Source organism: Bufo bufo, chromosome 9 (assembly GCF_905171765.1).
Source record: "Bufo bufo chromosome 9, aBufBuf1.1, whole genome shotgun sequence".
Lineage (NCBI taxonomy): Eukaryota > Metazoa > Chordata > Amphibia > Anura > Bufonidae > Bufo > Bufo bufo.
In genome coordinates this window covers 202,530,547-202,544,561 of record NC_053397.1, presented here as the reverse complement: position 1 = coordinate 202,544,561, position 14,015 = coordinate 202,530,547, and the positions used below count along the sequence as shown (strand labels likewise).

The 14,015-nt window shown below is 47.0% G+C and overlaps 1 protein-coding gene across 1 annotated transcript in view; it reads right to left on the bottom strand.

The window, feature by feature from the left end:
- AGBL4 (AGBL carboxypeptidase 4) overlaps positions 1-14,015 on the bottom strand; it is a 1,824,141-nt gene that overhangs the window by 60,135 nt on the left and 1,749,991 nt on the right. Inside the window, exon 12 of the mRNA XM_040408812.1 lies at positions 3,611-3,683. Within this exon, the coding sequence (XP_040264746.1) occupies positions 3,611-3,683 (73 nt within the window). The remainder of the gene's footprint in view (positions 1-3,610; positions 3,684-14,015) is intronic.

Here is a 14,015-nt window from a genome sequence, read left to right as displayed (position 1 = left end):
GCTTCTCTAGTTCAGGTTTCATTTCCTTGTCTTCCATGGAAGAAAATGTACAAATGAAAATACGCTCAGAGGTGAAGGTTTCCTACCAGAAATGTAAGCACAGGTAGGGCATGGTCTAATGGTAAGACATGACTTTATTCTTGATTGTCAGATATGCCTTATTTTTACATGTTTTCAGCTCTACGAATAGTGATGTGTCAATGCGGTGTGATGGAGAGATACATTATGATCAGATCGCCATTAAAGGGGTTATCCCGTAAATAATGTAAAAAATGAAAATCAGTCATCATGTAGTACATGACAATCTCTTTCCAACAAAGCTAGAACCAGCCCTGTACCTCACATGGGTCCAGAGATCTCCCCATTCATTTCTCCAATTGCTCTGCTAGATTTATTTCAAGCTGGCAGCTCAATGGACGTGTCCTTTCTGCTACAGCTGGTTTAAAGAGGACCTTTCACCATTCCTGACATGCCTGTTTTAATAGCTTCATACATTCCCCATGTAATAACAATTCTGGAGCATGTATTCTTATTGCTCTATGTTGTGCCATTCCTTTATTATTTAAACTAGAAGTTATGACTGAATTGCTAGCAGTCTGCAGTAAGGGTACAGAGGGGCGGTAACCAGTTGGGGGCGTGTACCTGCACAGACTCACTCTATCCAATTAGTGCTGCCATTTTCAGACTGTGCAGGTACACCCCCCAACTGGTTACCTCCCCTCTGTACCCTTACTGCAGACTGCTAGCAATTCATTCATAACTTCTAGTTCAGATAATAAAGGAATGGCACAACATAGAGCAATAAGAATAGACGCTCCAGAATTGTTATTATATGGGGAATGCATTTAGCTATTAAAACAGGCATATCAGGAGCAGTGACAGGTCCTCTTTAAGTTGAAGTATGGAAGTAAGCATGCATGTGAACCTCGGTGAGTTGGACAGAGAATTAAGAAAAAGAGCAAACAGCAGGTGGCGCCAGACAGATTTCAGTGAATAACTCAGTGGCTACACAAAATTTTTCATTATGTGCAATTACAAAAGTATTCAGATCCAGGTGCTGGTTTGAAGAATGTAGAATCCCTTTAATACTGTGACAATTCAAGCTCTGGAAAATACAACATGATGAAGGAGCAGAGCTGAGTTGCTCATCTGGCTCTTAGAATGTAATATCTGTGGTTTTCCATCATGGATAATCAACTTTCCAAATGCAACCCACCCTGGTGATCAGCAGTTATCGCTAGGGTATCACCAGATTATTTCTTGATCATCCCTGGGTAAGATTGCTACGTTTTCTAACATCAACAAATCCAAATTTTATGTGAAAAAGGTAGCAATCTTGCCTGGAGATATAGGGTTCATCCCTAGTGGACTTGGGTAATTAAAGGTAATTTCACACTAGCGTTAGAAGAATCCGGCAGGCAGTTCCGTTGCCGGAACTTCCTGCCGGATATGGAAATCCGTATGCAAACGGATATCATTTGTTTCCGGATCTGTCTAACAAATGCATTGCAATACCGGATCCGTCTCTCTGGTGTCATCCGGAAAACCGGATCCGGTATTTATCTTTTTCACCGATTTAAAGGTCTGCGCATGCGCAGACCGGGAAACCGGATTCGTTTTTCCAGAACACTTGGTACCTGATCCAGCATTAATACATTTCAATGGAAATGAATGCCAGATCTGGCAATCCGGCAAGTGTTCCGGAATTTTGGCCGGAGAAAATACTGCAGCATACTGCAGTGTTTTCTCCGGCCAAATACCGTAAAAGGGACTGAACTGAAGACATCCTGATGCATACTGAACGGATTTCTTTCTATTCAGAATGCATTGGGGCAAAACGGAAGCGTTTTTTTTCCGGTATTGAGCCCCTATGACGGAACTCAATACTGGAAAACTTTAACGTTAGTTTGAAAGTACCCTAAGAAGGTAACACTAAATTCTCTTGTGGTCTAGGTACTGAATGGGTTCAATCATGTCAACATTCTTAGTGGTCTAGGGCAATAAGGAAATAAAAGGGCTAAAGCCACCTTATAAAGTGATGGTATATTGGTAGGATATTGCATCACTTTATGATCGACAGGGGTCCAACCTCTTGAGCCCCCACTGATCTGGAAACTAAAGGGGCTGAAGCACTGTTTAAATGGGTTTTCTGGGACTTCTCAGGGATAGGTTATCAATATCAGATCTTTGGGGGTCTGGGACACCCTGGGACTGAGCTGCACCAAGGTCATGTGACGAATGAATGGGACATCACTGGACTAGGGAGAGGCCGCAACGCTCACTGGAGCACTGTGGCTTCTTCAAACAGCTGATTGGTGGAGGTGCCTGGAATTGGACCTCCAGTGATCAGGATAGGTCATCAATATATGAATCCAAAGAAAACTCCTTTAAGTGCTTTGTCCAATACCCCAGCCATTTATTGGGCAGGAAAGTGCAGAGCGGCTCCATTCAAGTGAAAGGAAGACATTAATGTCAGCATCTCTGGGTAGTAAGAGGTATCGGTAAGTTAAAGGGTTCTCTGGGACCCAACAGGTCCCACAAACCCAGCTTCATTACTTATAACTCGCCTGTAGAACAAAGTTGTGAAGAATTGGCCTCTTGAGAACCCGGTCACATGATGTTCCTCTTCTGAAAATCCTGCTTCCATCAATGTCGCATCCTCTACCAGGTTTCGGGCTTAAGCTATGGAGGGGTTGTCACTTCCAATCTGCATGGACCAGAATTATTACTCAGCCTGACGCATGCGTAGATGAGGTGGATCTAGGAGCTTGTGCATGCGCCTGGAAGAGGAATAGTTCTGGCCCTGTCCACAGTAGAAATGATGACCCATCCAAAGCCCTGGCTAGAAACCTGGTAAAGGACGTAAAATTGGCAGAAGCAGGATTTTCAGAAGATCAGCACCATGTGACCAGGTTCTTGATCAGCCAATGCACCAAACTCTGGGATGGTAAGTCTATTACAAACTTTCTTCCATTGGCGAGTTATGTGTAATCAAGGTAGGTCTGAGGGCTCACCAGATCACAGAAAGACCCTTTAATGTCTCTAATCTCTGATGTCTTCTACAGAGGAATTGCGCTGTATGACATGGCACCTACAGAATTCAACGGTAGCAGCAGGTCCTGTAGGTCAAAAGCTTCTCTGTGCTTAGGCTCTTAGCTGTGGCTAATAAGGTGGAGGAGGGCCCAAGGGAGAGGATGAGGGAATCTGCTTTATGATGTCCATGTTCTCTAACACTGCCTACCACTTTAAGGTTATGCTCACATGTTCTGTTTTTGCCTTTGTTTTTGTAAATGTGTTACAAAAAAAACAAAATAAAAAATGCCAAATGAGAATTTACTGTAAATTAGATCTATCATACATAGTTTCATGGTGTTACAATGCCATACTTTTCAATGTTGCAGTTAGTATATTAGGGACAAAGAGACCCCACCGCTGGAACAAACTGCACTGGGCTTACATAGGCCCAGCCATTTTCAGCATGGAACAGCCATAATTTGCAGGGATTGTCTCTGAAAACCAGGGTCAGTCCCTGCAATTTCAGAACTGTTGGCAACTATGTAATACATGACAAATTCATCTCTGCTATGCTGTAGAAATATCTGATACTTACTGCCTTGCCATGCTGCCATTCAGTTGGTAGTAATCCAGAAAGGTACGAGCGACGTTTCTTCCAAGTTTCATATCTGACATCTTGTATTCAGGAAACATTGCAAAAATGGACATCTACCCAGATATACAAGAGGTCACCATTTTGGACAGTTATTACATTGGCACATACCTGAAATGATCTTCTAACAATACATTGACCATCTTTAGTCTTGGCATTAGGCTATGAGCATGCCGGCGTCTTGGCTCCTGTCTATAATGGAAGCCGTGACACTATCATCTCCATCATACGGTGGATCCGTATGACTGATGGACCCCGACTTTAGACATGTTAAAGTCATTTTCCTTTTTTCCTCTTTATTATTAGTGATGAGCGGCAGGGGCAATATTCGAATTCGCGATATTTTGGCGAATATTTTGTAGAATATTCGTCATATATTCGCGATTCCAGAATTCGCTATTGTTTTCTTGATTTAAAAAATCGGCAATGTAATATTCGCGTAAAGCGCGCGCAATACAGGCGTGGGTCACTTTTGCTACATTTTTCAAGCTGCTAGAAGTTTCCTGAGACTGGAGAAAATGGTTGGCACGGCAGAACATTAAAAATGGCTTTATATGCAGATAGAGCGCTCCAATATATTCGCGATTGCGCTAATCGGCAATTAATGATGCGCATATTTTGGCGCAATACGTGCAACTTCACATTTTAGCAGGTCTGACTACATATTAGTGATTGGTGCACTAAGTATTGTTGTGACATCACAGCACTATGTCTGTAGCATGTATGTATGGACAGCAGAACCTATCACACTACCTAACACCCTGCACTGGAACCTATCAGCTCCACTATATCAGGATATAACCTACACTGACTATCTCCCACTAACTATCTGTAATATATATATAAGCTATCTATCTATCTAATGTAATTAAACAGTAAAGCACAGAGCACAGCAATGACACTGCTGTCTATCTCAGAACTCAGCCGATCTCCCACTGTCCTGTGGAGTACCACAAGGCTCGGCACTATCTCCAGTCTTGTTCAACATCTATCTGAGACCATTGCCCGACATCATCAGGAGCCACAATCTTCAGTTTCATGTTTATGCAGATGATACACAACTGTAGTTTAGGCTTGCCAAGGGAACAGTTGATCAAGTCGATCTGGCCGGATCTCTCTTGGAGATCGATCACTGGATGAGTGCCAATCATCTAAAGCTTAATGGCACCAATTACATTCAGTGACCAGAAAATTACACCCTCAGCACCCCAATGGCCATTGTCTTTTGGACCTGTCCCTGAGACAGCCATCCAGCTCAGGCACTTGGGAGTGGTCTTGGACTCCAGATTAACCCTGGCTCCTCAGATAAATCAGGTGGTTAGTACCTGCCACTACCAGCTGAAACTTCTGAGGACGATCTTAAAATACATTGAATCCCCTCTCAGGAAAGCCTTGGTCGGAGCAGCGATTAGTAGTCGGTTGGACTATTGTAATGCCTTGTACATGGGACTCCCTAAGAAGAACTTGCATAGACTTCAACTTGTGCAGAATGCCGCAGCAAGGCTACTAACGGGTGTTGCCCGCCGAGAGCATATCACTCCCTCTCTTAATGCCATGCACTGGCTCCCCGTCCAACAACGGGTGATGTTCAAGATTGGATGCTTCATGCATAGGGTATTCCATGGTGTGGGGCCCTTGTACCTGCGACGTAAATTCACCAGGTACGCCCCGTTGAGGACATTGAGGTCTAGTAACTCAGCGAATTTTAACATCCCACAAGTTAACAAGATCAGACGTGGAGGTAGATCCTTTTCGGCTCAAGGGGCCAGATTTTGGAACCACCTACCTCTGGCCCTGAAAATAATTCCCAGTCTTTCATTCAGACATGCACTGAAAACCTTACTTTTCAAACAGGCGTTTGATCTTCCTATATAACACTTATTTTTGGTTCATATAATTTTGGGGGTTTTCCTAAATCTTAGTCTATAAATTCACGGTTGGTAATGTCCCTTCTATTTTAAAGATACCTTTTCCTCACGTTTATTAATTTTGTTCTCTTCACATTCTCTATATCTGGTCCGAATCCTTTGAAACATAGAAACATAGAGTGTGTTGGCAGATAAGAACCATTTGGCCCATCTAGTCTGCCCAATATATCTGAATCCTATGAATAGCCCCCGGCCCTATCTTATATGAAGGATAGCCTTATGCCTATCCCATGCATGCTTAAACCCCTTCACTGTATTTGCAGCTACCACTTCTGCAGGAAGGCTATTCCATGCATCCACTACTCTCTCAGTAAAGTAATACTTCCTTATATTACTTTTAAACCTTTGCCCCTCTAATTTAAAACTGTGTCCTCTTGTGGTAGTTTTTCTTCTTTTAAATATGCTCTCTTCCTTTACCGAGTTGATTCCCTTTATGTATTTAAAAGTTTCTATCATATCCCCTCTGTCTCTACTTTCTTCCAAGCTATACATATTAAGGTCCGTTAACCTTTCCTGGTAAGTTTTATCCTGCAATCCATGTACTAGTTTAGTAGCTCTTCTCTGAACTCTCTCTAGAGTATCTATATCCTTCTGGAGATATGGCCTCCAGTACTGCGCACAATACTCCAAGTGAGGTCTCACCAGTGTTCTGTACAGCGGCATAAGCACTTCACTCTTTCTACTGCTTATACCTCTCCCTATACATCCAAGCATTCTGCTGGCATTTCGTGCTGCTCTATTACATTGTCTTCCCACCTTTAAGTCTTCTGAAATAATTACTCCTAAATCCCTTTCCTCAGATACTGAGGTCAGGACTGTGTCAAATATTCTATATTCTGCTCTTGGGTTTTTACGCCCCAGGTGCATTATCTTGCACTTATCCACATTAAATTTCAGTTTCCAGAGTTCTGACCATTCTTCTAGTTTTCCTAAATCCTTTTCCATTTGGCGTTTCCCTCCAGGAACATCAACCCTGTTACATATCTTTGTGTCATCAGCAAAAAGACAAACCTTACCATCGAGGCCTTTTGCAATATCACTTATGAAGATATTAAACAAAATTGGTCCCAGTACAGATCCCTGTGGAACCCCACTGGTAACATGACCTTGTTTTGAATGTTCTCCATTGACTACAACCCTCTGTTGTCTGTCACTCAGCCACTGCCTAATCCACTCAACAATATGGGAGTCCATGCTCAATGACTGCAGTTTATTGATAAGTCTTCTATGTGGGACAGTGTCAAAAGCCTTACTAAAACCTTGAGATCCCCCTCCCTTCCCTCCCTTTTTCTTGATTCTCCATTTGATAAGTGCTAGGAAATTGGTCTCTGGAGAAGGTGCCTTATCCTCTAGGCCTTTGCGGCCCATGGTAAAGTGTCATGCCTTCTTCTTTTTCCTCCCTTGTTGAATCAGCCAGCTAAGCGCATCGAGGCCCTAAGGGTAAGACTGCGTGTACACAAGACTATACATCATCATCATCATCATAAAACTACAGAAAATGGCTGCTGGGGAGGTTCTTATATAGTAAGGGGTAGGCAACGTTCCTATTGGTTGCTAGGGATGTTGCTAAGCTCTGACAAAGACATTGCAGCCTTCTCATTGGCCCACAAGCAAGAAGCAGGGAGGGATCATGGGTTCAGATGAAAAAAAAATCTAGAATATTCGAAAATCCAAATATACTGTATATCACTATATTCTAAATATTCACAAATTCTCGAAGTGCCGATATTCGCGATTAATATTCGCTATTCTAATATTTGCGCCCAACACTATTTATTATCTAGTTTAGGGGTCAGCAAACTTTGGCACTCCAACTGTGGTGAAACGACAACTCCCAGCATACTCATTCATTTCTGTTAGAGTTCTGTGAATAGCCATGCAAGTGTGCATGCTGGGAGTTGTAGTTTCACCACAGCTGGAGTGCCGGAGGTTGCTGATCCCTGATCTAGTTTATTGATTTATGCTGTATGTTCACAAAGAGTTACATGGTTTGAACAGGTCCCTTATTAAAATGTGTATCTTACTGCTTGATAACGTAAAGAAAGTTATTCTTATGGTTATGAATGAAGCTAATTGAAACTGTATGTGTAGGGCCACCATCAGGACAGTGCTAGTGGGGTACTGGCCCAGCAACTTAGGATGGTATCACTTCTCAGTCCCATCAGCTGATGGTTCATGTGAAGCCTTATCTCTGATCTCCTGATCCCATAAGCACTCTGTCGGGATTCGAACCAGTGACCAGCCATGTCCCAGGCAGTAGCTCTAGCCACTAGACTACCAACCCTTCTGGACATTTCCTTCTACTGAACTCTTTGATCTACCTTGTTCCAGCCTTGCCTTGTTAATCTCTGTGATTCCTTGCACCTGCTACTTCCTCTTTATAAGCCCAGCCTCTTGCACAAGATCCCTGCTGGTTATTGTTCTTCTGGACTTGATCCTGCTGCATCTACTGCTGTTCCTCTGCTGCTACTGCTACCAACTTGACTGCTGCCGACCTTGGAATCGTCCCCGACTACTCTTCTGCTTGTCCCTACCAACTGAACTGCTTCCACCGTTCCCGATCCGGATTGTCTGACCACGCTCACTGCCGCCTGCCCTGACCCACCGCCTGCTAACCGATTACGCCTCTGTCTGACTTCCTGCAACTACAACCTGCCTGCGGTCCTTGCCACTGGCTCCACCTCCAGCCAGCTATCCTCTGACTCAGGTGAGCCTGTTGGATTGTAACAGAATAACCAGACCGAAAATGGAGTCCGCGATGGCCACCCTGCGCAAACAAGTCTCCGAACTTCAGGAGTTTGGCACCTCTGCCCAAAAGGAAATGACTCAACTTCAAGGCGCAATCCAGAGCCAACAGAGAGAAATTATCGACTTACAGCGTCAACTACTGGACGTACGCAGCGCGGTCACAGACTCCTGCATGCCTCTCCCGTCAAAGTTTAACGGCGATCGGAGCCAGTTTCGGGGGTTCCTCAACCAGTGCCGTATCTACTTTCAGATGCAGCCGGGCTCCTTTTCCTCAGACAGAAAGAAGATCCTGTTCATCATTAACCTTCTAACTGACGAGGCCCTGGCATGGGCATCCCCATATGTGGAGTCCCACAGTCTCTTATTAAATAATCTAGACAACTTCACCGCAGCCATGAGCCAAGTCTTCGACGACCCTAACCGCTGCGCGACTGCCGAGGCTAGGCTGCACAGTCTACGGCAGGGAAGACGCTCTGTAGCCGAGTATTCCTCCGAGTTCCGCCGCTGGGTCACGGACACCACCTGGAACCCCGCTGCTCAGAAAAGTCAATTTCGCCGCGGACTCTCCGAACTTATAAAGGATGAGCTCGCCAGGGTAGACGCCCCAGACGATCTGGATGACTTCGTCCAACTGTGCATCCGAATTGACCGGAGACTCGCGGAAAGAAGGAGAGAAAGACTCTGGTCCTTAGATAACAGGCCCGCGTACCCTTTCACTCCAATGACTCAGCCGGCTCACCAACCCTCCACCGAACCGATGCAGGTCGACACACTGCGCAAGACTCTATCGGCTGCTGAAAAGGAGAGACGACTGGCCGCGGGCCTCTGCCTTTACTGTGGCGAGCCAGGGCACTTCGCTATTAGGTGCCCCAATAAGACTTGCCGAACCATTGCTGTCACTGAATTACGGGAATTACAACAAGCTACAATTTCACCCTTGGCCTCTGAAACCATGGACACTACAGGTACCGGGTCCCACTTTATTGTTCCCATCCTTATCACCATTGGGGAACGACAGCTTCCCTGCTCCGCAATGCTTGACTCGGGGGGCCGGCGGAAATTTCATGGACTTGACCTTCGCCCATGAGAACAACATACCACTGGTAACCAGGGCAGCCCCCATCGATCTGGAAACCGTCGATGGGACCCCGCTCTCTTCTGGGCCGGTTACGCACCAGACCGCTGATCTTCAACTTCTCGTCGAACCCGATCATCAGGAAACCATTCACTTCTCCCTGATCACCTCCCCTAAGTTTCCGGTGATCCTAGGCATCCCTTGGTTGGAAACTCACAACCCCTCGGTGGACTGGGATGCCCGCTGCATACGGTTCCGCTCGGACTTTTGTTCTCAGAACTGTTTACGTAAATCCATCCCTTCTCCGCCCGAAGAACCTACCATATTCGGACTATCCACCAAGGAGCTTTTACCCCCTCAATATCTGGAGTTCCAGGATGTCTGTGACAAAAGAAATGCAGACAAACTGCCCCCGCATCGGCCTTATGACTGCCCGATTGAGCTGCTACCTGGAGCCGAAATACCCTTCGGCAGTATATACTCCCTCTCCGAGCCAGAACTAAAGGCCCTGAAGGAGTACTTAGACGAAAATCTAAAAAAATGTTTTATCCGACCTTCCACATCCCCTGCAGGGGCCCCTTTCTTCTTCGTGGAGAAAAAAGACTCTTTTCTCTACGCCCTTGCATAGATTATCGAAAGCTCAACAACGTTACTGTGAAGAACCGGTACCCTCTCCCCCTGATTTCTGAACTCCTTGAGAGACTTCGGGCGGCAAAAGTCTTCACTAAGCTCGATCTCCGAGGAGCCTACAACCTGGTCCGAATTCGCCCGGGGGACGAGTGGAAAACCGCCTTCCGAACCCGCTATGGTCACTTTGAGTATCTGGTCATGCCTTTCGGCCTCTGCAATGCCCCTGCTACCTTCCAACATTTTATCAACGACGTCCTCAGGGACATGCTTGACCAATTTGTGGTAGCATATCTGGACGATATTTTGATTTTCTCAGAAGACCCTGAACAACATCGTGGGCATGTCCGCAGGGTGCTACAGAAACTCAGTGAACAGTCTCTCTATATTAAGCTGGAGAAGTGCGAATTTGAACAGACTTCCACCCAATTCCTCGGCTATATTATTTCACCGGAGGGCTTAAGTATGGATCCCCGGAAGATCCAGGCCGTGACTGAGTGGCCCGCCCCGAAGAACGAAAAGGAGGTCCAGAGGTTTGTAGGTTTTGCAAACTTTTATCGGAAGTTCATCAGGAACTTTTCAAAAATCATCGCCCCAATCACTCAACTAACAAAAAAGACTGTCCCCTTCGGGTGGACTCCGGAGGCACAGGAGGCCTTTGCTAAACTGAAGTCCCTCTTCACCTCTGCCCCGATCCTGGCCCACCCAAACCCTGAATTACCATTTACGGTCGAGGTGGACGCCTCAGACGCTGCGGTGGGCGCAATTCTGTCTCAACGTTCAGGGGAAAAGATGCTCCTACACCCTTGCGCTTTCTTCTCCCGCCAGATGTCCCCCGCTGAACGGAATTACGACATCGGGAATAAGGAACTGCTGGCAATCAAGGACGCTTTCACCGAGTGGAGACACTTGCTGGAGGGGGCCCATAATCCCATCTCTGTATACACTGACCACCGGAACCTAGAGTTTATCCGCAGCGCCAAGAGACTCACCGCCAGACAGGCCAGGTGGAGTCTGTTTTTCTCCAGATTCAATTTTGTTATCTCCTATCGCCCTGGGTCGAAGAACGGTAAAGCGGATGCTCTCTCAAGGATGTTCTCTGAAACCTCTCAGATCAATGAGGCTCCGGCTGGTATCCTTCCCGACAGAAGCATCATAGGAGCCACCTACTTGAGGGAACTTCTGGGTTCCCTCAAGGAAGGGTATGAGAACGATCACCTCCTCACTCACCAACTGGTTGTACCGGGATCAGCAGTTGTACGTACCAGAATCTGCACGACTTGACGTACTTAAACTCAACCACGATTCCAAACCGGCCGGCCATCTGGGTATTAGAAGGACCCAGGAGCTCCTCTCCCGTTTCTTCTGGTGGCCAACTTACAGAAAAGATACCGAGAGGTTTGTCTCCTCATGCACGACGTGCGCCCGCAACAAGACCCCCCGCTCCTCCCCCGTGGGCTTGCTATGTCCACTCCCGGTTCCCTCCCGCCCCTGGGGTTCAATCTCCATGGACTTTATTGTGGAACTTCCTCCCTCCAAAGGCATGAACACCGTTATGGTCGTCGTCGACCGTCTCACCAAAATGGCCCACTTCATCCCCTGCAAGGGCCTACCTACCGCCAAACAGACGGCCGATCTCGTACTCCGAGAGGTTTTTAGGCTACATGGGGCCCCGGATGATGTTGTTTCGGATCGGGGAGTACAGTTTACTTCCAGGTTCTGGAGAAACTTCTGTCAAGCCCTTGGGATCAAGGTGAACCTGTCTTCTGCGTTCCACCCCCAATCCAATGGGCAGACCGAGAGAACGAATCAAACCCTCGAGCAGTATTTGCGCTGTTTCGTCACCCATCTGCAGGACGACTGGCTGGACCACCTCTCTACGGCCGAGTTCGCCTATAACAATGCGGAGCACAGTTCTACCCAATACAGCCCGTTCTACGCTAACACCGGCCTACACCCAACCTTCATCCCTCACTTGCCCATTTCCACCACAGTCCCAGCTGTGGCCGAACGTCTTGCAAGTCTACAACAGGCACAGGAAAATATTTGGGACAATCTACATCGAGCCCAGAGCCGCTTCAAGCAGGCAGCGGATAAACACCGCAAACCTGCTCCGGAATTCCAGGTAGGGGACAAGGTGTGGCTCTCCACCAGAAACCTAAGCCCAAAGGTTCCCTCCCGGAAGTTGGGCCAAAAATACATGGGTCCTTTCCGGATCACGGCTCGAATCAACGAAGTCACCTTCCGACTCGACCTTCCCGACTCCATCCGAGTGCACCCGGTTTTCCACTGCTCTCTCCTGAAACCACATGTTGAGAACACTTTCTCAGGCCGCCACCCCCCTCCTCCTCCTCCGGTAAGAGTACAAGACCAGGAGGAATACACTGTGGCCAAGATCCTTGACTCCAGACTCCACCGTGGAAGGCTGCAGTATCTAGTTGGGTGGAAAGGCTATTCCCCCGAGGATAACTCTTGGGAGCCGGAGGAAAATGTCCATGCCCCCAGACTGGTAAAATCTTTCCACCAAAGACATCCCGATAAACCATCATCTGCGGTGCCCGGAGGTCACCTTGGAAGGGGGGGAGTACTGTCGGGATTCGAACCAGTGACCAGCCATGTCCCAGGCAGTAGCTCTAGCCACTAGACTACCAACCCTTCTGGACATTTCCTTCTACTGAACTCTTTGATCTACCTTGTTCCAGCCTTGCCTTGTTAATCTCTGTGATTCCTTGCACCTGCTACTTCCTCTTTATAAGCCCAGCCTCTTGCACCAGATCCCTGCTGGTTATTGTTCTTCTGGACTTGATCCTGCTGCATCTACTGCTGTTCCTCTGCTGCTACTGCTACCAACTTGACTGCTGCCGACCTTGGAATCGTCCCCGACTACTCTTCTGCTTGTCCCTACCAACTGAACTGCTTCCACCGTTCCCGATCCGGATTGTCTGACCACGCTCACTGCCGCCTGCCCTGACCCACCGCCTGCTAACCGATTACGCCTCTGTCTGACTTCCTGCAACTACAACCTGCCTGCGGTCCTTGCCACTGGGATCCACCTCCAGCCAGCTATCCTCTGACTCAGGTGAGCCTGTTGGATTGTAACACACTCATTTAAAGGAGTTTGCCTGGATTTTGATACAGATGACCTGTGGTATCCTCTAGATAGGTCCTCAGTATCTGATTGTTGGGGGTCCGACACCCGGAACCCCCGCCAATTAGCTGTTTGAGAAGGCACTGGTACTCCTGTGAGTGAAGCGGCCTTCTCACAGCTTACCATATACAGCGACGTACATTGTACAGCGGCTGTCCTTGCTATCGTGCTCAGCCCTATTCACTTCAATGAGGCTGAGCATGATACCAGGCACAGCCGCCATAATCTGTATGGACGCTGTGCTTGGTAAGCACATAGAAGGCCGCAGTGCTCACAGGTGAGCCGGTATCTTCTTAAACAGCTGATCGGCGGGGGTCCCAGATGTCGGACCCCCAACAATCAGATACTGATGACCTATCCTGAGGGTAGGTCATCAGTATCAAAAACCCGGAAGACCCCTTTAAGCCATATTCTTATTATGGTACTTTCACACTAGCATTAAAGTTTTCCGGTATTGAGATCCGTCATAGGGGCTCAATTCCGGAAAAAAACGCTTCAGTTTTGTTCCCATTCATTGTCAATGGGGACATAACTGAACTGGACAGAACGGAGCGCTCCAAAATGCATTCCGTTCCCTTTAGTTGTGTTACCAGACCGGAGAGCAAACCGCAACATGTTGTATTTTGCTTTCCATTCTGGGATGCGGAGCAAGACGGATCCGGCATTACCCCAATGCAAGTCAATGGGGACGTATCTGTTTTATCTGCCACAATTTGCCACAATAGAAAACGGATCCGTCCCCCATTGACTGTTAAAGATAATACAACCGGATCCGTTTATAACGGATGCAGATGGTTGCATTATCAGTAACTAAAGCGTTTT